Here is a 24,617-nt window from a genome sequence, read left to right on the forward strand (position 1 = left end):
ATGGAGGAGGAATGAGACAAGAGGAGGACCGCGCCGGACCTAGCGTGGCCCTGTCATCAATATGTCAAGGTTGTCAAACGAGCCTGGCTGACTGGCTTTGCCCAAGCACGGACAAGGCTGTGGGATTCAGAGACGTCTCATCGGGAAATGTACCCGTCTACGACGAGGCGGATTCCACATCTCACCGACGACCGACGGACTGGGAGAAAAGGCAGGCAGGTAGGTAAGTACCTTTGGGCGTTGCATTCTTGTTTGCCTGTCAGACTTTTTTTCTGTTTGGGCGGTTCAGCTGCTCAAGCTGCTGAAACCCTTTTAACCTCTTTTCGCAGTTCGGCGATCGAGTAAACGTCAAGGCCAAGGCCAAGGGTGGGGGGTTGCTTGGGGTTTATTTGGTGTAAGTCAGGGATTTGACACTTTGCCTCGCATCGTCAGTGTCATTACTACGTGCATGCATCTTTTCTCCTTGTCCTCGTGGTTACCACCCAACTACAGAGAGAGAGAGAGAGAGGGGGGGCCGAGTGGGATATGGCTTCTTGTAGATGTGGACAAACACCACCTACCTCGCTCAGGGCGCTTGTGCATATATGCGTCTGCCAAGGGAGAGGCGTAAGGAGAGACCTTCCACGCTCACCCCTCTCTGCCCAATGACATCCACTCAGATATCGCAGGTCTTATAATGATGTAGTATGTAGCAGTAGTGGTGGTAAGCTACTTGGTATTGTGCTATCAAAAGACAAAGACTGTGAATGAGGCAGATCGCCCTCCCCCTCTCCTCTCTCTCTCTCCGGTAAAGGGTTAGTTCAGTCAAGTCTTCAGGGATGAGATGAGATGAAGGGAAAAAAGGGGGTCAGTGGGGGGGTAAGGGAAGGGAAAAGGTGCAGGAAGACGTGAATAACGGCATGCTCTTGATGACGAGTGATTCAGGAGTTCTTCTCCGGGTGTGGTAGAAACCTTCCGCCAGTCGAAAGGCGAGAGAGAGAATATGTATAAAAAGGCATCGACTGGAATCTCCATCGTTTGGGCTTCTTCCCTTTTATTGAACACTCATCAACTTCTACAATCATCCCACTTGAACACCGACACAAAGTCAAAACCATTCCTGTCCATTGACATTGCCATTACCTTGACACATATCAACTGCCCTTCTTCCTCACCGACATTCGAAACCCGCACCATTCTCATCGGGAAAGAACGGAAAGAAACAGCAACCAAGACGGCAACCTGCAGTACAAAGCCAGCCCCCCCTTTCAAACCTCCTTTGCAAGTCACAAGAAGAAGAGGGAAAAGAAACAATGGCATCCCAATCGAAAATGGCCAACATGCCCGCTCACGGCAGCGTGCTCGATATCGGCGGCGGAAGCATGTCCTCCACCATCCTCGAGGACCTCCGGAGCGTCTTCACCGTCGCCGCCAAGCATGAAGATGCCGGTGTCGGCGGCAGTGTCGAGGTCCCAACCATGCCCGACGAGCTGCTGTACAACGACGAGGGACTGGCCATCTGGGCAGAAGTCATCTTCACCCCCGAGTTCTACCAGACCCGCGACGAGATGGTCTTGTTTGAGAAGAATAGCGAGGAGATGGCGACCATTTATATCCCCAACGACGCCACCATGATTGACTTGGGAGCCGGGTAAGATGTGACCCTTGCTTATCTATACTGGATATCTTTCGGTGATGAATACTTGCTGACTTGATTTCTTTCCTCCATATACAGTGACATGCGTAAGGTCAACTTCCTCCTGAAAGAACTTGCCAAGCACGGCCGCAATGCCACATACCTCGCCCTCGACATCTCGAAACACTCCCTCACCTGCAATCTCGAGGCCCTTGCACCCGAGCACGCGGTTGGCAGCGTCCGCATGGCAGGGCTCTGGGGCGACTTCAAGGCAGGCCTCGCCTTCTGTGACGACATACCCTCCCCTCGAGTCTTCCTCTCTCTGGGTTCCGTCCTCTTTAACGACCCTTGGAAGAAGGCTGTCGCCTCACTCCGTGAGTGGGCTGCCCTCATGCGCCCAGACGACCTCATCCTCGCCGGCATGGACGGCCACGACGTCACCTCGACCAAGGTCTGGGCTGCTTACCACACCCATCCCACCTTGTTTGAGAGATTCTTCCATAATGGCTTCAACCATGCCAATGTCCTCCTTGGTGAGGATGTCTTCAAGCCCCAGGACTGGGATATCTGTGGTGAAATCGAGGAGGACGAGAAGCGCCACCGCTTCTTCCTCAAGGCAAAGCGCGATGTTGTTGCCGAGAAGGAGGGCAAGACGCTGAAGCAGGGTCTCGAAATCGACTGGTTCGACGCTCACAAGCGCAACGAGGAGGATGTACACAATATGTGCGCCGAGGCGGGCCTCGAAGTCGTCAAGTCGTGGGCTATTGAGGGTTCCGACATGCGACAGTACCTCATACGCACTGCTGCCATTGAGAACTCCATTGACGAGACGGATAGTGCCATCTACGTACGTGGGGAGTAAGCCATTCTCGATAGCTATACAGGTACACTGTATGTACATAGAGGCAGATGTGTGGTCCTAGTTCTGATCTCTCATAGTGTGAGGATGGGGAATTCTTTCGGAGGCGGACGGACGATTCGAAACATGACGAGATGACGGAAGCGCACTCGCTTCCTTAGAGGCACGATAGGAAACAAATACTTGCATAAGAAAGCAAGAATTGCAAATAAAGAGTGCTCCAGAATGAATAGCATGAAGTATTCTGCGAAAATGCATCTGTCTTTCAAACGTTGGGCCATCAATGCCCCTATAGATTTCCTCTATATCAAGCACAAAGTTCCTTCGGTAGAAATAATGTGCGCCACAAGTGGCTCCCACCAGGAGTGTCGCTCTGAAATGAGGTCAGGAAGGTCGGAAGGAATGTTGTCGTCAACATTGGCCGTTATCCAATGACGGATACGCAGAAGGGAGTTGAAAGCAGGGGGAACACTCTGGGATATCTCTGGTTAGAATTTTCACCAACTACAGGATTCTCATGACTTTACTTACCGAGCGACAACTGGTGCTGACGACCGATTGAAACCAGTTCAGGGCACAAAGGCTGTGTGCCTCTGTCGTGGCCACTATTCCTAGGAGGAAGACCGGGAAGAATGGAGCTTGCGCAGTGAAGAAGGTGCCATAGGTTGGCATCATGTCAATGCATTTCACCAGCTGGTCAACCTCAGACACGACGTCTGGGTGAGAACGAGGTAGTCTCTCGAGGCGGCAGCGAAGGTAGATGAGGGCTGCTAGACGCCATGCTTCGGCCGTTACTTCCGTCATAGATTCGGCGTCCATCACAAGGCCGAAATCGTTTCGCATAATGCGATCTTCGATAGCGCGTATGTCCGATGTATCTCGAGATTGATCCGATCGCGTTGTGGCCGAATAGGACGGAGACTCGGCGGCGGGCTGTGTCCACTGATGCAACCTGCCCAAATCTTGGCGGACTATTTTGCTGCTCGATTTCATGTGAAAATCGTTGCTATTGGGGTCCTCCCATAACCATGCTGCTAATTGTGTAATTTGAGCGAAACGAGAAAGAAGTATCGGCGACATGCCGCATCCACCATGTATCCTGCGAGTCTCCGGCTCAGTGCCCTGGCACAGCCAAGAAAATCGCTCTTCTGTGTCTTTCGAATCAAGAGGAGCCATGGGAAGGGCTATGATGGCGGCCCTGGCGGCGATGATCATGTTGCCCATCTGCATGTCGGAAGGCTGAATGTTGGAGGGTACCCAGAAGCGATGACCCGGATCCGACTTATCCAGCAAACGACAAGCGAGGCGAGCACCTTCTAGCCAACGAGGAACCGCACTCGGCGGCCGACGTTGCTCTGGGGACACAACATCGATCATGTTTAGCAGCGTCACGGCGGCAATCAGGCTGTTTGACTCGTGTTCCGTGGGACTAGGGTTCCGAGCCTCCTCTCTCAAAGCCATCGTCAAGAGTAGGACGGCTCGCTTATAGTGTGCATTGACTACCTGTCGAATGCTCTCTTCGGGTTGGTAGTCGAGGACATATGTTCCAGCAAGCGCGAGCATCGCGTGCTTGACACAAGAGCTGTCCTTCATTATCCGGGGTATGTTAACTAGCCAGCAGTTGGTTTTGTGGAGGACACTCCGACCAGAACACCATGCCTTGACGTCTTGAGAATGTTAGCCATTCTCCATGTCGACCAGGTGTACCGAGACTCACAAAACTGGAAGAGATTTTTGTCACAATTGTCTTCAAGGCCTGCCTCGAACAAGAACGTTTGAGAACATAATTCTGACAGGAGAGCCTGGGGATCAGACGGTTGTATCGCCGCCTGTCGACGCGGTAGGTTGGCTGGCCTCGACTTGCCGTTGTGGAACTTGATGTATCCATCAATAATAGTTCCGGCCTGAATACGGCTTTTGCCCAGGACGAGACGATCCGCATCATCGGCGTTATCCTCGAAGGGATTCGTGAGGTCCAAATCCTCCGCCGAGTCGGCCTCTATAGTAGGAAGTCGCGGAGAGAAAATCACATCTGGCGGTGGGTGAGGAGAGACTGGTGGGCCATACAGTGCCCCATGTCTGGTCGAAGTCGTCGAGGGCTCAGGGGTTGCTAGTTTGTTGTTAGTCAAGGATTCGTCGGCAACAGTTCCCAAGACCTTGTGCTATCATCATCTATGCCTTCTTCTCCCATCCCTTCTCGTGTCTCCCAGGAATCCCACGATACTGGACGGGAGCGGCACAGGCGGCTCAGGATACGTAAAGAACTCCGTCCAGCTTACATGACTTTGATCGTGCCAGGGGTTGGTTATCCTCACGGGGTTTAGACAGTCGAAGTCTTTGCCGGGGAGTGTTGGCTCCATGAGAGAACCATGGAAACTCGGAGTCTCCTACCGGGCTCCATATTAGGGAATCCTGGGCATTGATGTTGGAGTTGTTGTCTCCAGGCGAGGGTGTAGAAGCAGGCGTCGATGAAGGTGTAGTTGTAGGGACAGAAGCGGAGGCTGTTGAATAGGAAAAGAGAGGAGGGTCCTCGTCCATGGGTTGGCTTCTCTTCCGCGGCCTAGTAGCCATGACTGTCGCACCAAGCATGCCCTGGACGGGGAGGGACGGAAAGCAGCACGGAACACGGGATGCCCAAAGGCATGTACTTTGTCCGGATGGATACACGAGACCAGCGTGCCCAGGTCTGTCCACAGTCCAGAAAGGAGGAAACGAGGTCGTGGGGGAGTGTGTGCACGGGTGCCGGGTGCGATAGTTTGATATTCAAAAGTGGATAGAGGTGGAGGGAGCGCAGCGAAGTCCCACGTCTGTGGTCCACGACAGGGCCAGGGGGAGAGGTGAGGTCGGTGTGGGACGCGACCGGGTATACCTTGGCTAGGAGGCTAAGGTAAGGGATCAGATGCGGAAAGTGGAGACAACGGGGCGGTTAACGTTAGCGCGAGCTTCCAGGGATGGGAGGAAGGAAGCGTGGACGTGGTGCAGGTCGGGTCGGGTGAGGTGGGTCCTAAGGAGGAAAGATGGGCCCAAAGGAGAGAACAGCACCAGCACGGTAGCACCTGCCACCAGCACCTGAGCGACCGGCCGACAGGAGCGGACGAGATTCTAGCAACGACCAGCAGCAGGCCCTAGCAACGCGCTACTGTCAGGGTGAACTCAGGATGCCTTCCCGCGCCCGCTAGCTGAGGGAAGAGGTGGAGACCAATGTTCGTGCACTTGCCTGCCTCGAGATAAAGTAAGGAGGAAATGTGAACGGGAATGGAAGCGAATGAGAAAGAGCCAAGGTAGCTGTGGAAGGTAGGAGGAATGGAGTGGGGTGGCAGATGAGGCAACGCGACAATCTGCAAGTGACAAGAGACAAGAGACAAGAAACTTCCACAAAACTTGGTCGAGTGGACGGGGGATCGGGTGACGGAATGGGAACTCGGATGGTAGTTTTCAGAGGCACAGAGCAAGCAAAGTTGTGAGTACACACGCCGCGACGTGCGAGTGTAACTCCAAGTGGTCGACTCCGCCGTGGACTCGTCCTGCGTGCAAGGTGCGTGCTGTCGACGGTACGGAGTACGGAGTACGGACTGAACGGAACCAAGGTGTTGGTGCTCTAATTTAGTTTGGTAGTTCTTGGTGATGGCTCCACTTGGACTGGAGGATGGTCAGAGCCAGAGTCAGTCGGACACGAGAAGTCTGCGTTGTCCTTTTTTCCTTGTATTTGGCCCGTTCTTTGCCGAACGAATCCGCCTACGAACTGAAATGTTGGCTGCTGGCTGCTATGAATTTTGGAGGAATAGGTACCGAAGAAGGGTATCGAGTAAGTGCGGTATTTTGCTGAGACAAGACAAGTTGGAATGCTGGCTAACGAGGCGGGTGGAATTGGGACGATGTTACTGGATGCTCAATTTTCGGGTGAACGTCCGTCCAACGGGCGATTCGATCTAGCAGCCGTCGTTTCGGAACCTTAGATTCCAGATGATGGGAGGTAATTGGGTATCGGTCAGTATGATCGAATTGCCAACTCGCCGAGTGAACCCTGAATGCGCTGTTTCAACGTCTTTGGGCTTGGCTTGCAAAGCATGGGGCGGACGGGGCCCGGCGTGTCTCCCGCGCGCGACGGAATGTTGTCTCTGCTAGTATGTCTCGTCTAGAAGTATCTTAGTTTACTCTAGTCGTTTGTTGTGGATTCAGGCAAGACGACCACGGCGTTGTTGGACCTGATGTTGGAGCGGACGGGAGAGACAGCGGGAGCCCCCTCAATGTGTGGATAGCGCTGCGCCTAGAATGAAAGACAAGGGCGAGGCGCGACGTGGAAGCGACAGTGTGCAATTGAGGCTTGTCAAATGACCTGATGTGCCGGACGTGTCTTGATTTGGCGTCGAGTCCGTGATTTAGAGTTTCAACCCACTGGGACCTTCCCGCTCGTCGGATAGGTAGTCTGACGGCTTGCCCGCATGGGACGCTGCGAGACAAGACGGACGGAGCTGAAGACGAGATGAGATGCTAGGTGAGTGACCTGTATAGGCTTCGTACCTGGCACAGAACGAAGCGCAGGATTTGCGTGGTCAGGTACGTATGATACCCCGTACCGACAAATGGTGCAATGTAGACGCAGTAGCCGTAGAGCCGAATACCCTCAAGTAATGGTCATGTAAGCTGGCAGCTGGTCTGTTCGGGTTGCACAAGGCAAAGTTATCGTTACACCGCGATAGGTCGCCCTGTCTGCCTTGCCTTAGCGTGTCTGCGACTGTGACGCGATTTTTACATTCCTTCTGCCCACGTCTGCACCTGGATTGGCGTGGAAGCGAGAAAAGGACGGTGGGGGAGGGGAAAGGGAAGAGACGAAGAAGGAACGGTCGAAGCAGCGGGGTTCGATCCCTTGAATGAGGAGAAAGCAAGACTCAAGAGATGGGTACCCAAAAAAAAAAATGTGTGTGTGTGTGTGTGTGTGTGTGTAAGCTTGCGTGTGGATGTCCCATCGAGGGAGGGCACACCGACTGCGGTGCCCAAGCAGCTAACATCATCTGAAGGAAGGTGTGACCCAACACGTGTGTCTCAATTGGCATCAAGCATCGGGACCACCTCCGAGAAGACGACTGAGCGATGTGATTTGACAAACTCCACGAGCAGTCGGAGGAAAGAGACAGGACCGGGAAGGAAGCGACTGAGGCGGGCGGTCGAATTAGATGGGTGATCATCTACTTACCCGAATACTTTGATCTTGACGTCAAGGACAGGAATGGAAGGTCCCGCCTCGATACCGAATCTTACCCCAGGTAGGTACCTTAGGTAGGTTAACAAGGCAGGTAGAAAGGTACCTATCCTGGTTAGGTCCTCTGAGGAAGGAGTCAAAAAGGATGGCGTTGAGGAACAGGAGGGCGATGCGGAGGCGGAGATTGTGGTGAAGGCGGGCAAAAGAGACAAGAGGAAGAAGGAGGCGACAACGACCTGACACGGGCAGTAGCGATGCCAGATTCTTTCCTCCCGTCACCAAGGCAAGGTACGGATATCTGATCGGGCTCAGACCTCACACGCAGCAGATGCTGGAGCTGGAGCTGGATCTCCACTGGTGACTGGACGTGGGCGCCGGAGCGGTGACGGACAAGAGAAGACTGCGACGGCGACTGCGACGGACTGCAACTTCGGGTGAAAGTGGTCCTTGCTGCGTGCGCATGTCACGCCAGGCGAACTCTAAGTCGGGGGTCGGGGGGTGAGCTTAATTCGACAACTCCGGACCCTGGGAGGCGCGTGTTTGGGAATGCGCGGTCAGGTAATTGTTCGTGTCGTTCTTTGTCAACCAGGAAGCAAGATGATGATGGATTACGATGGAAAATCGCCCGAGTGAGTCCCACGCGCGGGTAAGATCAGGATGGAATGGATGGCATGTAGGTGGGCAGGTTGTCAAGAAAGCAGAAACCCGCACGTTCTCGAGAAGGAGAAATCGAACAAGTGGACTGTCTTTGTGGCACAGCAGGAGAATCATACCCAACGCATTTTCCCAAATTGTGCAGTCACGAGTGGTGGACCCATGGGGGACCAGCAAGACGCGACAAGGTGAAGAAGCACCAGCCTCCAGGGAGGTACCTTACCTTAGAGAATGAAAGAACCTGAGGGTATCTGCAAGAAAAATAAAGCGTAGCAAGAAGGAGGGAACATGAGCGAGGCAGGAATGCTGGACAAGGAAGCGACGGGACTCTTGAGTCTTGCCAACTTGGTGGCTGCCAGAGCTTGTTGAACGACGAAGGGAGGTACCTTTCGAGGCCGATCTTTACCCTTGGTGTTCCCCCTCCTTCCTTCGTGTAGGTACGAAGTCGCCAAGTACCTTATTTGATGGTGCCCCCCTTCCCCATCTTACCCATGTCGAACTTGTCACTAGGTATCCCTCGCTAGCGTGGCTTCCCAACTGTGCCCCCTCCCTCTTTCCCCGCCACCAACGACCTGCATCCACCTGCCTACTGTAATCTGTTAGTGTGCCAGTCTGTAGACATGGGTTTTGTGAGGCAGACCTTTCCCCATTCGCTTGCACATGCATTTCTCCCTGGTCCAATGTTGCAAATCGAACCAACCGATCAATGCTGCAGCAAGCGGGCAACTTGCAAGTCTGCGGCGCTGCGCCCAGCAACAATTGTGAAATGGGTATTTGCCGCTTTACAGTTCGCTCACAGCTCACCAGCTCCCCAGTATTCGTTTCTGTCCTTGCAGCTTTTGCGGTGCCCACTTCAACTTTCCTCCACCTCACCTCATCCCTCGGACCCTCACCCGCCCGCCCCACGCTCTTCCTGCTTTCCCGACCCTGGCCTGACCTTTCAAGTTCCATGACCTGACCGCCGTCCATGAAGTTCAGGGGAGGGGATCGTGGCATGCATGGTACCTTGATCTTCCATTATTTCACTACCTTCATGTTTTCTTTTCCCTCTTCTTACCTCGATTCTCATTAAACTGCACGATTCTCCGAAAGATACGACGTGGGGAGGGATTGCCGATCCCTCATGCACCAAAATATGTACGGATACCAACCTGGCAGACGGGCAGACAAGCGCCCAATGTCCGTACGGATCCCGACGGAGTAAAAAGGGTCTGGCAAGTTGCAACCACAATTATTATCACCTGCAGCACATCTTTTCTCTTTCTCATGCAAGATTAGAGCAGTTTAGAAATGCCTTATCCTGGTCGACGGATGGTATCCGTACCTCATTTCCAGTTCTAGTACGCTGCAGTTGGGCAATAATTACATTCTTTCCCAGCTTGCTTCATCTTCCATGCCCTTCCTGGATCCTCATATCTTTCTTTGTCTCCCATCTATCCGCGGCCATAACCCTTAACCCTTGCTGATCTGAGGCGTCTGCCAGGTGCCACTTTCGCCATCGTGGACATCATCATGACCTTCATCACTCAGACCATGTTCATGGCCTTGACCTTGACCACTTCGGCAAAGCCGCGCAACCAACAGAAGCGGTACCAACGGTCTGGTCGCTATCCGCGCCGGCACCGGCACCGGCTCTAGCACCAGCAGCTCCCAACATGCTGATCGACATCATCGAGATGCCACCAACCGGCGTTCGGATGGGCACCCACCCTTCGGACAAGCCCCGGGTCCCCATGGCTTGTCATTACGATTTCATCAGGCTACGTCTGGTACGTCCACAAAGGCGTAGATGTTGACATGCTTCCAACTCCCAACTTATCTTATGCTGTAACACCCATCCAGATAGTTAGTGCGAGGATAGGTAGTGCCATCCTCACCACCGTGACTGACACCGCTCTTTCTTCTTCCTGACATCTTTCAACTTGAAGGAGAAGGAAGACTGTGATTTGCCTGCCTACACCTCCCATACGATACCCAAGATATTGACAAGGACACCTCAACTACCAGACGGTCCTGCCTGTCATCTATTGTCGCCTTCCGTTACTTCAAAATGGAAGGATAAGGCAGTACACTAAGGTAGTGAAGTATTCCGTACTTTCCTCACTCCAAGTTATGTACCTACCTAAAGTAAGGTAAAGTGAGGCACCTAGGTAAGGTATCTTTCATGGTCTCCCTGCGGCCGTGCCTTGGGTTCCATGATCCCCACCCGGTCAACCTGCCTTATGGGTCCCGGTAACGGTGCCTGCCCGCACCCCCCCTCGTCCATGTCTCTCATCCACTCCCACGCCGCAAGGTACCTTAGCACGCTTAGGTATGGAGACTCCAGTCTGTACGGATGCTCTGGACATTCGAACTTCTCGTTCAGATCGGCCGCGTTCTGGGCCCCCTCCTTCCCCCCCGAATTTGCCCTGCCTCGAGCCGCACAATTGCTTCTTCCCGCCGCTGCGTCGCTCCTGCCACTGCTGCGTCGCACCCATTCCCTCTTTTGTCTCCCGCTGCTTACATTCGGTCTGCTTATCCACCACCCACGCGAAGCCAACCGTCAACCCACCATTGGCCCTTGCACCCCTTCCGTCTTAGACATGCAGAAGAAACATGCAGAATGCCACTCCGGTTTCTCCTCACGGATGGCCTCGTTCTTTTTCTTCTCTTCCTCCACTTTTCACTTCCTCTCACGTTCTGCGGTAGTGGCAGCGGCAGCGGCAGCGGGATCCTCTACTTGCCTCACTCGCCATGTCATGCTCTCCTCTTTCGTGTCGTGTCTTGCCCCCCTCCGTCTACCAAGACTCCTCCTTCAGGCTTTTCATCATTGCCCCCTCTCCATCTCTTCTCCCACCCCTCTCAGGCTCCTCTCTCTCCTCTGAGCCCTGAGCCCTGAGTCCGGCCCTGGGATTTTGGGCTCTTCTGCTTGACCGGTTCCTACGGGCGTAACGAGGCAAGGGACTGGCACTACGACTGAGACCGCATCTGCAGCTACTTGGAGGATTCACCACCACTCTCTCATCTTCATTTCCTCACACGCACCTCTCGCCAATATCATCGCTGTCGCCAACGCGCCATTGCATGCTTGCTGCGTCCTCGGCGAGCCGTTGCCCCCCCCGTGCCAGCCTGAGATCCGCTTTTTGGCCGTCTGCCGCTCCCCTCCCCCCCGGCCTCGCCCCGTCGATTGTCATTCTCCATCCATCAGACTGATCCCCTCTCTCTCTTTCTCTCTTTCTCCTTGCCTTCAACCGCTCGCTCCCTTACCTTAGCTTCTCCTCTGGCCTTATCCGCCGTCCCTCGTGTGTTTCTGCTAGACTCGGGTCTTATCTCTTTTCTCTTTCCCCTCCCCCGTCACTTTGTTCAATTCAACCCCCTCTCCACCCGTCTCCATCTTCCAAGTTCTACTTTCCCCTGCCCAAATCCTACAAACTTTTCCTGAGTTGTGACCGGGACGTTACCTCTAGCACTTCTCTAGCTCCATCAACGCCAACGCCAACGCTTGCACTCTCACAACGTCTCAACTCTCGACTCCTTGTTAATCCCTCCTTGGCCTGGCCAGCATCACCAAGCTTGCCTTCTTCCACAAAGACCCACTTGGTCTGCTTCGAAATGGTTTGCTGAACTGCTGTCACCACCGGTCCTCACTTCAACATCAAAGTCTCGATATTCCACCGTAACGCTCGCTCCAAACGACAAGTTCAACCATTTTAACCTGCTGTTTTAACTTGGCACGATATACTTCACGACCATCCACGAACAGGCACCATCTTAACTGAGTTCATGCTTCGGGCCGCGCCACCATTTCCAACATGCCTCTCGATATCAACTCGTTACTCAACCCCGAGAAGGCCGTCAACCGGGAGACGGAGGCTCTTATGATGTTCACGGCCATATTCGATGAATTCAGAAAGACCTTTCCGCGGCACAGTCAGAGAGAAGGCGAATTGGCGTACATGGCAGACGTCACGATGCATGTGTTTGATGCCTTCAAGAAGTTCACCGACGACTACCTGACGAAAGAGCGCTTGGAATCGACCGGCCACAATCTCGTAGACCAGGCGTACCGCGCTAATGGGTTCAATGACATGGGCATTCTGGAATTCGCAAAAACTCAACACAAAATGCTAAAGTACGTACAAATACTTTTCTATCGTCTGGCCGTGGGAGGTGCACAATGCTGACGGCATTTTAGCAATATGAAGGAAGAAATCAACAGCAGTGCGGGCAATCTGAAGACCATCAGAGATCGTGCAGCTCCACCACATCAAAACAGATATCTTCCAGAGTACAGACAACACCCTATGGCTTCGGACTCCAGCTCCAGGTCGTCATTTTCCGTTTTAGGATCGAGCTCGACAACAGGGTTCTCTGCGGTGGGATCTCAAGCATCATTTTCTGACAGCTCGCGCACCTATCATCCGTCTGATGGTGACAGACGATCAACCAGCCCACCATCTCCACATGACGAAGACGAAGAGGAGGATGACGATGTCTTGGATGTGGACGACTCGGACGAGAGGAACCCGAATCGTGTGGATATGGACTCTCTTCGACACAGAGGTAAGGGCGAGTACAGGTGCCCTTACTGGAGGACGTGTCAAAAAGGGGGTCAAAATATCAACGGGGGACCCAAAATCTTTCACCGGAACTGCATGTACAGGTATGACGGCTGGCTCCCATTTCTGAGTTCAACGCTAATAGGAGCAGGCAACACTTGCAGAAGCATTCCAAACCTCACAAGTGCCAACTACCAGGGTGTCCAAATAAAGACGGGTTCGCCAGGAAGGACCAGTTAGTTCGGCATCAGCAAAATGTCAAGCACGACCAGCCCTTACCGTTGCCTGGGGCTCGAAGGTAGTATTGCATCTCAGCTCATGAATTAGTCTGCAGCCGGGTTGAATTCCGGACCAGCGACCGGGACAGCATCCGGGGCAGACAGAGCAAATTCCATTTACAACACGACATGATGATTGGGGGCAATAGCGGTTTTTTCTCTCTTCTTCTTGCTTGGTATAAGGGACAAGCATTCCACGGCGTTGGGCTAGCACAATGTATCATTACTCTCATGTTGGCAGGGGTCAGCGACAGTCATTTTGGATTGGGACGCGCACATGATGCGCCTTGCATGGGAGAACTGGTTGGTCAGAGCAGTCTGGTTCTTGACTACTGGGCGGTTGGCTGCTGTATGAGAGAGTACCTGAGGGTTTAGCCCACCTATGAAACATTTGCACGGAAATGCGTGCACAAAGTCTCACGGACTACGATCGATGTTGGTCGCCAAATATCATTCTGTTGGCGAAGAAACCTATGCCCGCTTATTGGACAAGTCTCTGTATCCTTGCGCTGCGCCGTCTTTCGAAGAAAACTCGGAAGGAGTCCAACAAACAGCGGACGGAGGAAACGTTCCAGTCGGCAACATCTGCAGGAGATGCCGATTGGTAATTCTTTGGGCTTTGCGGTGTGACAGTGAAACATGGACAATCTCATGCGGGCGCCATCAAAGATGGCAGCCGAAAGGCGTTGGGCCAAGGTCGTCACGAAAGAGTCTAGGTGGGTAGACATGCCTGCCGGTTAAACCTGGCAGATACTGACTCATTGAGGGAGAAATCGTCGACGTCGATATTCTGTATCTGAGCTGTGGTATTATTATCACGAGTGTTACCAGGTTCCTGATTAGTTTCCGCTTACTGCGGAAATCCTTCAAACGCTTCAAGACGGGGTTCTGGGACTGGCATGCGCAAAGCAAACAATCTTAGAAGGGAAAATGGCGGGCAGGCATATTCGTACTGTACTACTGCCGGCATGATGAGATGCCAGGACGTGGACCGGCAAGACGGCTCAGAACCTGGTGGAAGGGTGACTGGGACACAGTCAAAACTAAGCGGGAGATGTGCCGTGGGCGTCAGCTTGTGTGGTGCCTCCCCTCCCCCGTTGTGAATTCTGGACCTTGCAGGCTTGGTCGGGGAGGGCGGGGGCCAGGCATGGCAAGGCAGGAGAGGCAGGAGAGGAAGGGCTGGCTACCTTACGGAGCAAATGCCTGTCTGTCATCATATGTCGTGTCGTACGGGAAAAGGACGCTGGCGAAGCCTGGTGCAACGACACCTCGTGGGCAGATCGTCACCCGAAGGAGATGTACGAAAAAAAGGGCCTGGGTTCACTACAGTTTCCGAACCCTTACATGCAATTGCACCTGCACTCATTTACAAGCGATTGGACACGGGAGGGCGGCAAAGCATCTATGATGGGGTTGGTTTCACAGAGGCGATTGCCTCGCCTTCTGACATGCGCCCTTTTCTCGAATTGGGGGTGAGACTGTCATGTCAGATCATTGAGGTAAGGTAGGATGGAAAGGGGGGAGAGGAAATATACGAGAACGACAGACGCCGCAGAGAGAAAGAGGCAAATGCAGCAAAACGTGGGAGGGAAGGATACAAGGCACCCGCACCAGGTAAAAGAACAGACAGAGAGAGTGTGAGAGTTAGTTGGTTGGAAGGAAGAGACTTTTTCTCTCGTTCCTTTACACTTTAGCGCGGGGAGAGATGATGGGTGGCGCACGGCAGCAAGACACCGCAGTAGGAAAGTGCCTAGGCTTGGCCATGGATTTTGATGGAACATGGTATTTCTAATGAGCCTGGGAACCCGTATCTTGAAAATCGGCCATGCTGACTGAAGTGAATTGCTGGTAGGGATGGGTATGCAGTCGATCGAGTTTGAGGCGCTGGTGGCCCCCCTTCGCCAGAAGCGCGCCAGAGACGTGAGAAAGTTGGTTCTTGGCGGTCGCTGGAGAAGAGGAGAGTGACTGCAAGACAGCGGGAGAAGGAAAGACTGGCACAGAGAGATAGAGAGCAAGGGATTGACCAACACGTCTTTTCGATTGGAAGCTACGGCAAGAATCCCGCTTCAGTAGAAAGCTGGAACATGGCGTATTTTGGGAAACACAGTCAGGCAACTAAGGTATTCACTGCTACTGCTACTGCTACTCGAGTGAGGTAATTGAACCCAACACCACCCCCCAAAAACACAACGGTAAAAGCAACGAGAAAACGGCCAGTCCATCCGGAAGAGGAGCGATGTCCGGAAAGAGTCTTGAATTATGTGTAGGTATGCAACTCGCAAGTTTGCTATCTAGACACCCATCGCTACGACTAACCTTACTCAAGACTGCGTACGTCGAACAAATGAGCGAGTGCTCTTGTCCTAGTTTGAGGCAAGAAGTGGATGGACTACCACCTCAACTCGAGGAGAGCAGACTTCCGAGGAGGAATGGAAACCCCCCCTCGTGGGTACTTCTTGGTCTTGGGATGGAGTTGTTGAGTATCCATCAGCGGTACGAATCGCACGACGCTGGATTCGTCGTGACCTGCGTTAGTGATATGGAGAATCTTCAAGGGTTGTTGTCCCGCCCTAGGCGTTTCCTGGCGTCTTGAGCATTTCCCCGTTGCAGGCTTAAGAGTAAGGGATGGAGCACGGGGGACGGGAGTAGAATTAGATAGTCAGCTGGGCTGGGTCTTGAACATTTGTCGAGATATCATTGATCCTGGTCTTCTCTGGCTGAGAAAAGAACGCTAGGCTAGGGGGTTGATGTTCTTGATGGAAGCCAAGGGTAAGGTTGTTGAAGCAGTTGAGCTGTGATTGGTCACCTGGAAAGGAACAAAGGCCGGACCAATGAGGATACAGGGCACAGTTTGGCAGTCACGAACAAGGCAGGGCCATGGTGCAACACTTTCCTAGTGTACGGATACCCATGGCACGCCGCACCGATGGGCAAGACCCCTGCCCGTTCTGGATATCAATCTAGGTACGGAGTACTTGTAGGGTCACTATTGAGGATGTACGTACCTCCCTGATGCTGCTTTCTTTCTTCCCCCCTGACAGTTGACCTGACCCTCCTCTTCCTTCCTCCACTCCACTCCTCTTTCCCCCATGGCCCATGGCGGCAACGGCCCATGGCAGCTGCCTTACCTAAGGCAACTTCAACCCTTTGAGATCGTGGCTTCCTTGCTCGATTCCAACGACCACAAGAAAGCGGAACCGCAAGCGCAACCTGGAAAGACCCGCATCCTCGACGGCAACCACCCCCCCGGTCCCCTTCATTACTCGCTTACTGCACCCCCCTCCAAAGTCCCCTCCAACACTCTCGCATCGACAAGTCGCAACACCACTTCACCTCACAAGCCCAAAGCAACGACCATCCATCTCAACGTGGTTTACGCTACACTTCACTACCTACCTACACCAGACTACGCTACTGTCTATGTCACCACGGATACCAATCTTGTCAGATCGCAGATCCCTCCGTGCCCCGGGAGCCGCCTCGTTTGGTCTCACCTAGCTCGGCGCCGCCTGCTGCCACTCCCGAGACGAATACGCCGCTTCTGTTGCGACGTTCTGCTCCTTCGTCGCCCTTTCTTTCTGTCTAACCCGAACTCTCCTGGTTTTTCGCCACCCTCTACTGATATGATGGGATGCGAATCGACGTCGTGTCCTGGCTGTCGTGGGTATACTCACTCCCGTGGTTCCAACAACAGCAACACAGGACACACACGGCATGGCTCCATCGAATGAATGCAAGTCGTATTACCCCGTCCTTCTGCGCTCCTGCTGCGCTGCGCCCATGACCATGTACATCTGGGATTTCCCGGGGCCCAGCCGCCTCCATTCACTCTAGATCCTCACTCCAGGGATTCAGAGTCAGGCCATTCCAGGTCACTTGATTTCCCGCACGATTCCCCTCCCCCAGGGAGAAAGAATGATGGCGAGTTTTCCTAGGAGATCCAAGTGTCAACGTCGGCCCATTCCCGAGTGGACGGCGTGTGCCATCGGTGGTCGGTTGGACGTCGGCATCTAATCTCGTGCGTGCTTGCTGCGCGGGTCCCTTGGAGTAGAGCGGATATCCGCGCCTGAGCCGTGGACGACGAAGAAACGGATGGACGGAAGAAGCCACTGAGGCGTAGACGTAGGCACAGGCGTGTGTATCAAACATTCTCCCTTTGTGGATAATGCGTTGCTCTTTTCTCACTTCTTTCCGTCTTCAAGATGCTGACATGTTTATCTATATAAAGACTCGAGCCGTGCCCGGAGTGATGTGAAATCTCCCTCGTGTCAGTTACAGTCAGCTTGCAGAAGCCGATTACATTACCAGAAAAACATATCATGGCCAAGTCATCGCTATTCACAGCCCCTCAGGGCACCGGCGTCAAGTCGGAAACCTACATCGTTGTTGGAGGAGGCATCTTTGGCCTCTCTACGATCATCTGGCTACGTAAATACAAGCCTGACTGCAGCATCGTTCTCATTGACCCTACCGCCCTCGCCAATCCAAAGGCAGCGTCCCACGACATCTCCAAGATTGGGAGGAATGACTACCCAAACCTGCCTTACGCGAAGCTGGCCATCGAGGCCTTGAGGTATTGGGAGACTGACTCCTTCTGGAACCCCTTCTTCCACCAAGTCGGCATGATCCGTGCTGAACCTCACAATAACAAGGATAAGAACCACAACGACAAGGCTCAGGATGTTCATCGCATCCTCGGCCACGAGTCTGGCGCCAGATGGATGACTCCTGACGAGGTGCGAGCCGAATGGCCTGCCTTTGCCACGGCCGACTTTGAGGGACTCGACCGGGTGAGGTATAACCCTCAGTGCGGCTGGTTCGAGGCGGCCAATGCTCTCGAAGCTGCCCGCCAGAGAGTGATCGACGAAGGAGCCAAGCTCATCACGGCCGAGGTCACGAGCTTGCTCTTCAACAGCGAAGGAGACTGCACCGGAGTCAGACTGGACAACGGACACGAGGTCAAGGGCATCGTGTTGCTCTGCACTGGTGCTCGTACCTCTTCGCTACTCTTGGAGAGTGCCCCTGAGCGGAAGGAGCTCCACGCTGGAGATCGAGTCGTTGCTACCGGTGCGGTGAGCTTCACTACCAGCGTTCAGGGGGCGCACAAGGACAAGTTTGAGGGCATTCCCGTGCTCAAGAACCGTATTCCCTCGGTCAAAGGTGAGTCACTTGAACTGTTGTTATAAGTGCTGATACTGACAAGAAACCAGGCGAGTCCATGTCCATGACTCCGGATGGAACACTCAAGTTCAACTGTGACATGGCTTTTACATATCACCAGTTTCACGCCATGACCGGCAAGACCATGTCACTCGCACCGTCGTCTTCAAGTCTCACTGAGTGGACCGAAGATGGAGTTCCCGAGCGCCTCAAGGAGCAAGCTCGCAAGACCCTCAAAGGTCTTTACGGAGACGAGATGGACAGCAAAGTGATTGAAAAGTACCGCGTCTGCTGGTAAGTCTCCCCTGTTGCTGCCATCGTATCACCCGTAAAACTCGGCCCGAGATATGCTTACACCGCCACACAACACAACAGGGACGCGACCACGCCTGGGCACGACTTTCTTATTTCCCCTCATTCCCGCTGTAAGAACCTCTACGTTGCGACGGGCGGCTCGTTCCACGCCTGGAAGTTCTTTCCCGTCATTGGCGAGTACGTCGTCAAGATGATGCATGGCAAGCTCGAGGCCGAGTACGCCGACATGTGGGCCTGGGACCGTAAGCCTGGGGGACAGGTCGCCAACGCCACGTATGATATCGAGGGAGACTTGGGGGAGTGGATGAAGGGCGAGAAGCTTGAATGCTGATTTCATCTTGGCTTTCACCTCATGACTTCGATTGTCTAGGGATTGAGACAGAAGAAGAAGATGATGACGACGACGACGACGATGATGATGATGATGATGATGGATACATACATGCATTGCTGGCGTTATTAGACGAGGTGCATCCTGTGCCGCGGGGTGGCGGGTTGGGATGGGAATTGCATTGATAACTTATTCTTGCATCCGGCACAGGGCATTGGGGGGATACACGGCATAACGCATGCGGGCATCATGACGAGGATTATCACATCTGGGGGGTATTGGCAGGTAGTAACAATACGCGTTATTGTTTTCTTTTGGCTTTTGCTTTCTTATTGCGAAATAGTGTCACCAACTTGGAAGGTATCAGTACATGACCCTTGGCCGTCTCCAACAGAAAGATGGGCTTCACTGTCATCGGCATCCCGAACCGCCAATGTGAAGACGTGCCGATCTGCAGTCACAAGACGTCGGGTTTGCCGAAGGCTGGCCAGCCCAGCCCAGCCGGATTCGCATGCCTGAACCAAACATGCTTCATTCTGTCCCAGTGGCTTGGTTGGTTTGGTAAGCCCAGGCACTACCGTGCCGTTCTGATTCCCCTTCTTGACGTTCTGTACTCCGAGAATGTCATCCACCGTACCTTAGTGGACCGCTTAAGAACAGGTTTTTTTCTTTATGTTGGTGTTGGTGGGTGTTGTTTTGCAACTTGCATGGTTTTGAGGCGGGTGCAGTGTGCCGGGGTATGGGTCGCGGTTTTTGGTAAACAGATCGGGTGGCAGGTTCCTTGAGAGGAAAAGGGGGAGCCGGATCGACAACCTATCCACGTTGTTTGAGTGCCAACATCATCAGGGACTATATGATGTGGCGATGTCTCGATCGGATGTTTCATCTGGGTTACTTCAGCGGAGGGGTTCAGCCCGTTTGTCAAGGTGTAGTGCGAAGGGTGGGTTTTTATGTGCTGCAAAGGGATCATGTCTCAGGATCCGTACGCGACGCAGTGAGATAGGTTATTGGTGTGGTTTTCTTTTGTTTATGTGGCGGTGTACCAGCTCGGGAGGAGCTTTGCGCGATACGCGAGTGATGATCTTTCGTGATCTAAGGACGGTAGAGATACCACCCATCCCGTCCTTTTATCTCTCAGTCCCCAGGGAGGTCTCCATTGAGTTTTGGTACATCGCTTTGAACTGAAAGCAAGCAGGCAATGCCAACGTTGGGTTGGGACTTGACAGCTGCGACTAGACGCCGCGTATGAGATTTCAGTACCACTGAGATGTGACGCAGATAAGAGGAGTAGAATTCGGAGCACCCGTACAGCGCCCATGTTGTTTTGTGGTGTTGAGCCATTTGTCTTTTATAGTAACCCGCCATGTCCAAAGATATACCAATGTATATACATACCGCACTATGCAATGTCCATCTTGCTCGCTTCCTCGTTCCCTCTCTTCTCGGTGCGACTGCCCCGTGACTAGCCGCACCGGCCCAATGGCTCAGGATATCCTTTCTTGCAACATCAAAGTGGTGGTTTTCTGGCCTTCTCCTAAGCGGGTATGGCCTCGGTTCTCCGCAAATTCTTCTTCCCCCTTGCGAAGGTGGCCCTCTCGCCTTTGCTCAACCCTCTAGCTGATCGGAACGATTCGAACCTAACAATCGAGTAGACGTGACTTGAACCTGCCATCAAGCCGCGGTCCACCCAGACCCGGAACCCGACTACGAAAAAATCGGACAATTGGCATGCCGACTTACGACGACCCGTTGACGGCCAGCTTACCCTCCGTCTTCTCGAGATAATTGACCAGGGCCTCGATAGTGCACACCTTGAGCCCGAACCGCCTCGCGAACTCGATGCACTGCTCGCCCCTCAGCATACCAGGCTCCTCGTGCACGGCCTGCCCCTCGACAGGGACGCCGTCGTCGACGATCTCGCAAATCGCCGCCGCCTCCTTCTTGCCCGCCAGCCTGCAGAAGTCGACCGCGGCCTCGGTGTGGCCCCTCCGCTCGCGCACGCCGCCCTCGCGCGCGCGCAGCGGCAGGACGTGGCCCGGTCTGCGGAGGTCTCGGGGGCCCGAGGCCGGGTCGGCGAGGACGCGGCAGGTGAGGGCGCGGTCGTGGGCGGAGATGCCGGTGGTCACGAGGGGATCGGCGGCGTCGACGGAGACGGCGTAGGCTGTGCCGCGGGGGTCCTCGTTTGCGGAGACCATGGGCGGGAGGTTGAGGGTCTGGAGCAGGGAGGGGGCGAGGGGCGCGCAGACGTAGCCTGAGGAGTGGCGGATCATGAAGCCCATTTGGGCTGTGGTGAGGGACTCGGCTGCGATGATGAGGTCTGCTTCGTTTTCGCGGGAGGGGTCGTCTAGGACGACGAGGAATTCTCCGTTGCCTGTTGGGGGTATGGTGGCCGAGTCAGTGGATTGGTGTCTATGACGCATTGGAAGGGGTAGACCGGTGGACGAGCAGGCGCGCGAGCGCGCGCAAGGCGGGAGAAGGCTTTGCGGGAGGGAGGTTGAGCGGAAGTTCCGGGGTAGAAGAGCACTTACGGAATGCCTCAATGGCGTCCGGAATGGAGTCGAACTTTGACTCGTCTATTGTTGAGGAAGGCATTGCTGCGGCTGGTGTATGGAGAGGGCGGTGCGGAATGGGGTCGTTGTGGGAGGTGCGAAGAGGAAGAGGCGAGAGTGCGCAAGAGGTGGTGGTGGTTGTGGCGGTGGTAGTTGAGGTTGCGGTCGAGGCTGAGGTTTCGCTCGTGACGGTGTGGTGTTGGAGTTGGCGGTGGTGGTGGTGGTGGTGGTGGACGGACGGGACGGAGGGGTGAGGGGGAGGGGTTGTCGTTCAATTGAAAAGGCCGATCCCCGCGCGCGCGTGTGTGGAAGATGGCAGAAATTAGGTGCTAGCTTGGGGGTTCTGCGGGCAAAGTTCGGTGGTCCAGGGGGTTTGGAAGGCGGGTGCGGGTACGGGTCTCTTTATCGTCTTTTTCTTTTTTCCCTTCTTCAACAGGAACGCACCCGATATTCCGTCATGCGGAAGGGGTGGAGGCAAGGCAAAACGGGCGGAAGATGATGGGGCTTTCTTTGAGTGAGTTCTGGGCCGGTTCCGGTTGATTTGATCCTGGAAGTTGGCGGATGATAGGATCTGGGCCGATCTCCAAGGTGTTGTAATCTCGGTGATGTTCGAATTGTTTGTCAATGTAGGTACTCAAACTTGTAACTTCAGGATGCACTTCTTATATAACACAGGCCAAATAGTACAACGTGTTCAATATAATATCTCAACGCGCAATGTGGAGGATTGCCTTTATAAATGTGACATGTCGTCGTCGGCCGGCGCAAGGACGACCAAAAAAAAAAAAAAAAAAAAAGGTCCCGAGGATCGCTCGGCTTTGTTGGTTGACTCATGGGATTCGCCGGCCGACTTGCACACTAGACTGGTCTGCACCTGTCACCCATGTGCTGGCGTCTTGCGTGCGTGCAACTGCACTTTGGACCCCTGGACGATTGTGGTGGGATGAGGAGGGGCTCAATGCTACTGGCGCCGAATGCGCCGAGGAATCGGCCAGCGGGCATGAAATCTCGGGCGGCGGTCGGGCTTTCAGAGTTCTATCTACCTTACTGTGTAGTGCGGAGCCACCATTCCTGGCACCTCGGGGACTCTGCTCATTCACATTACCTCACCTGCCTTAAGGTGCCTCAAGGTACCTTGGTAGGAATCCAGACAGCTGAGGTGAGATGCCACGGATGCGAAGACGTCCAGATGCAACCAACCGGTGCGAACCGAGATCGTGTGGATTACATAAGGAGCAGTCAGAATTACACATGAGGTGGGCGCTGACAAAGCTTCCCAATAAGCACCCGCGCGGCCCAGTTCTACCTTACCTTAGCCAAGGACCCAAATGGCCCCGTTTCCATGGTGCGGCTTCGATAATTCTAAGCGGCTATTCCCAGATCCCGTAATTGAGCACAATTGGTCTGTATGAATTACCATCAGGGGGAGCTGCCGATTCGAGTGCACTCTGATTCGGTGACAGCGCCGAGGTCGCGGATACAAGTAGATTCTCCAATTTCTCCAACCCCCGGCTCCCGGAGCACCCTAGCACGTCACAGCTCTCTGCTTTGTCATCATTTTTTTCTCGAAGCTCTGAATTTCCCATCAAATCCTCACCAGCACATTCAGTCCCCACACCCTTGAATACGATCAGTATCCACGACCACAAATCGCCATGGCCTCTTCTCGCCCGGCCACAGCCGCCTTGTTGCGCGCGCTGCGGCGGACAAGCACGGCAACTCAGCCGGCTTCCCGCGCGGCTGCAACGTCACTCCCCCTCCGAACGTGTCCCGGACCTGCAGCCACCACCACCACCGCCGCCGCCTCCGCCGCTGCGCCGCTCCAATTCCGCCGGCCAAGCTCAACCTCGAGCTCGACTTCGTCCTCGTCCTCGACATCTTCGACGTACTCCTCCGTCTCCCCCGAAGAAGTCGAGCACTTCAACATCCTCGCCGCCGACTGGTGGGACCCCCACGGCTCCTCCCGCCTCCTGCACCTAATGAACCCCCTCCGTCACAACTTCATCCGCGACTGCCTCGCCAGCCAACCCGACCCGTCGCCCACGCCCACGCGCTTCCTCGACGTCGGCTGCGGCGGCGGCATCTTCGCCGAGAGCGCGGCCCGGCTGCCCGACACCACCAAAGTCACGGCCGTCGATCCCACGCCCGGCGTGCTCGCCATCGCAAAGGGCCACGCCCGCCGCGATCCGGCGCTGCGGGGCAAGCTGGAATACAAGGCCGCCACGATCGAGACGCTCCCCGTTCCGACCAAGGCCGAGGAGTGTTACGATGTGGTGTCGGTGTTCGAGGTCGTCGAGCACGTGTCGTCGCCGGCCGAGTTCCTCGATCGGTGCGCGCCGTTCGTGAGGCCTGGCGGGTGGCTTATCGGGAGCACGATTGCGCGGACGTGGACGAGCTGGTTTACGACGAATCTGATTGCCGAGGATATCTTGGGGATCGTGCCCAAGGGCACGCACGATTGGCGCAAGTACATCAACGACGACGAGCTCAAGGGCATGTTTATGGGCAAGGGGTGGGAGATGCCGAGGGTCGTGGGGGTTGTGTATGTGCCTGGGCTCGGGTGGAGGGAGGTCAAGGGCAGCGAGAAGGTTGGAAACTACTTTTTCGGTGTGAGGCGGGCGGCGTGAGATTTGTCTACACGCGTGTATGAAGAAGGTGGGTGTGTAAAAGTAAATGTATAATAATGGGCACTGGTGATACCCCCTTTACCTAGAATTGGCTGTGACGGGGCGAATGGACCATTTCAAAAGACCGCATCGGATGGGCGGCATGATCCATGCATATCACTTGTTCAGACCATGAGATTTGTGGCTGTAGGCGATAGGTGAGCGATGGCTGGCCGGCGTGAGGCGGGCTGTTGCGATTTGAGTTGTGCTACAAATTGAATCGGATCATCATGTCTGCTCCAATAAGGCTCGTCCACATATATCTCAGACAACTTTGACTTATTCCTACCACAGCCGACGCGATGCGGAAGGAGTCGGACGGCAAAGTTCCAACCGTAAGCTCGGGTGGCTGTATCTTACAGTCGCGACTGTAAGCTATAGAAGCCAGGCTTTGCAATTGTGACCCTAACCTAGAGGAACTGTATAGTACCGTTGCGGCTGTAGTCTACCTC

General features: G+C 54.4%; 6 protein-coding genes across 6 annotated transcripts; 4 read left to right on the forward strand and 2 right to left on the reverse strand.

Annotated features, from left to right (window-relative positions):
- Positions 1–1,292: 1,292 nt before the first annotated feature.
- On the forward strand, positions 1,293–2,477 carry HER10_EVM0002450 (uncharacterized protein; the record flags this gene model as incomplete). The annotated part of the gene is made up of 2 exons (XM_035472161.1): positions 1,293–1,630; positions 1,715–2,477. The coding sequence occupies 2 exons, from the start codon at positions 1,293–1,295 to the stop codon at positions 2,475–2,477; spliced, it is 1,101 nt and encodes a 366-aa protein (XP_035328991.1).
- On the reverse strand, positions 1,894–6,663 carry HER10_EVM0011942 (uncharacterized protein). Its single transcript, XM_035481350.1, has 4 exons — positions 4,754–6,663; positions 4,192–4,584; positions 3,006–4,141; positions 1,894–2,947 (listed from the first exon to the last, which is right to left on the reverse strand). Exons 1-4 carry the CDS (start codon positions 5,061–5,063, stop codon positions 2,777–2,779), a joined length of 2,010 nt encoding a protein of 669 aa, XP_035330156.1. The 5' UTR covers positions 5,064–6,663; the 3' UTR covers positions 1,894–2,776.
- Positions 6,664–10,748: 4,085 nt separating this feature from the next.
- On the forward strand, positions 10,749–13,569 carry HER10_EVM0006179 (uncharacterized protein). Its single transcript, XM_035475771.1, has 3 exons — positions 10,749–12,439; positions 12,503–12,970; positions 13,018–13,569. The coding sequence occupies exons 1-3, from the start codon at positions 12,120–12,122 to the stop codon at positions 13,166–13,168; spliced, it is 939 nt and encodes a 312-aa protein (XP_035329435.1). The 5' UTR covers positions 10,749–12,119; the 3' UTR covers positions 13,169–13,569.
- A 2,661-nt stretch (positions 13,570–16,230) lies between these two features.
- HER10_EVM0004701 (FAD dependent oxidoreductase) lies at positions 16,231–19,174 on the forward strand. Its single transcript, XM_035474335.1, has 3 exons — positions 16,231–18,304; positions 18,355–18,598; positions 18,680–19,174. The coding sequence occupies exons 1-3, from the start codon at positions 17,464–17,466 to the stop codon at positions 18,948–18,950; spliced, it is 1,356 nt and encodes a 451-aa protein (XP_035329246.1). The 5' UTR covers positions 16,231–17,463; the 3' UTR covers positions 18,951–19,174.
- A 669-nt stretch (positions 19,175–19,843) lies between these two features.
- Positions 19,844–22,166, reverse strand: HER10_EVM0004991 (3,4-dihydroxy-2-butanone 4-phosphate synthase). The gene is made up of 2 exons (XM_035474617.1): positions 21,479–22,166; positions 19,844–21,321 (listed from the first exon to the last, which is right to left on the reverse strand). The coding sequence occupies exons 1-2, from the start codon at positions 21,540–21,542 to the stop codon at positions 20,687–20,689; spliced, it is 699 nt and encodes a 232-aa protein (XP_035329286.1). The 5' UTR covers positions 21,543–22,166; the 3' UTR covers positions 19,844–20,686.
- Positions 22,167–22,796: 630 nt separating this feature from the next.
- Positions 22,797–24,481, forward strand: HER10_EVM0009589 (3-demethylubiquinone-9 3-O-methyltransferase). The gene has a single exon (XM_035479074.1). The coding sequence runs from the start codon at positions 23,155–23,157 to the stop codon at positions 24,124–24,126; it is 972 nt and encodes a 323-aa protein (XP_035329881.1). The 5' UTR covers positions 22,797–23,154; the 3' UTR covers positions 24,127–24,481.
- Positions 24,482–24,617: the final 136 nt, after the last annotated feature.

This window comes from Colletotrichum scovillei (genome assembly GCF_011075155.1).
Source record: "Colletotrichum scovillei strain TJNH1 chromosome Unknown Contig00009, whole genome shotgun sequence".
Taxonomy (NCBI): domain Eukaryota; kingdom Fungi; phylum Ascomycota; class Sordariomycetes; order Glomerellales; family Glomerellaceae; genus Colletotrichum; species Colletotrichum scovillei.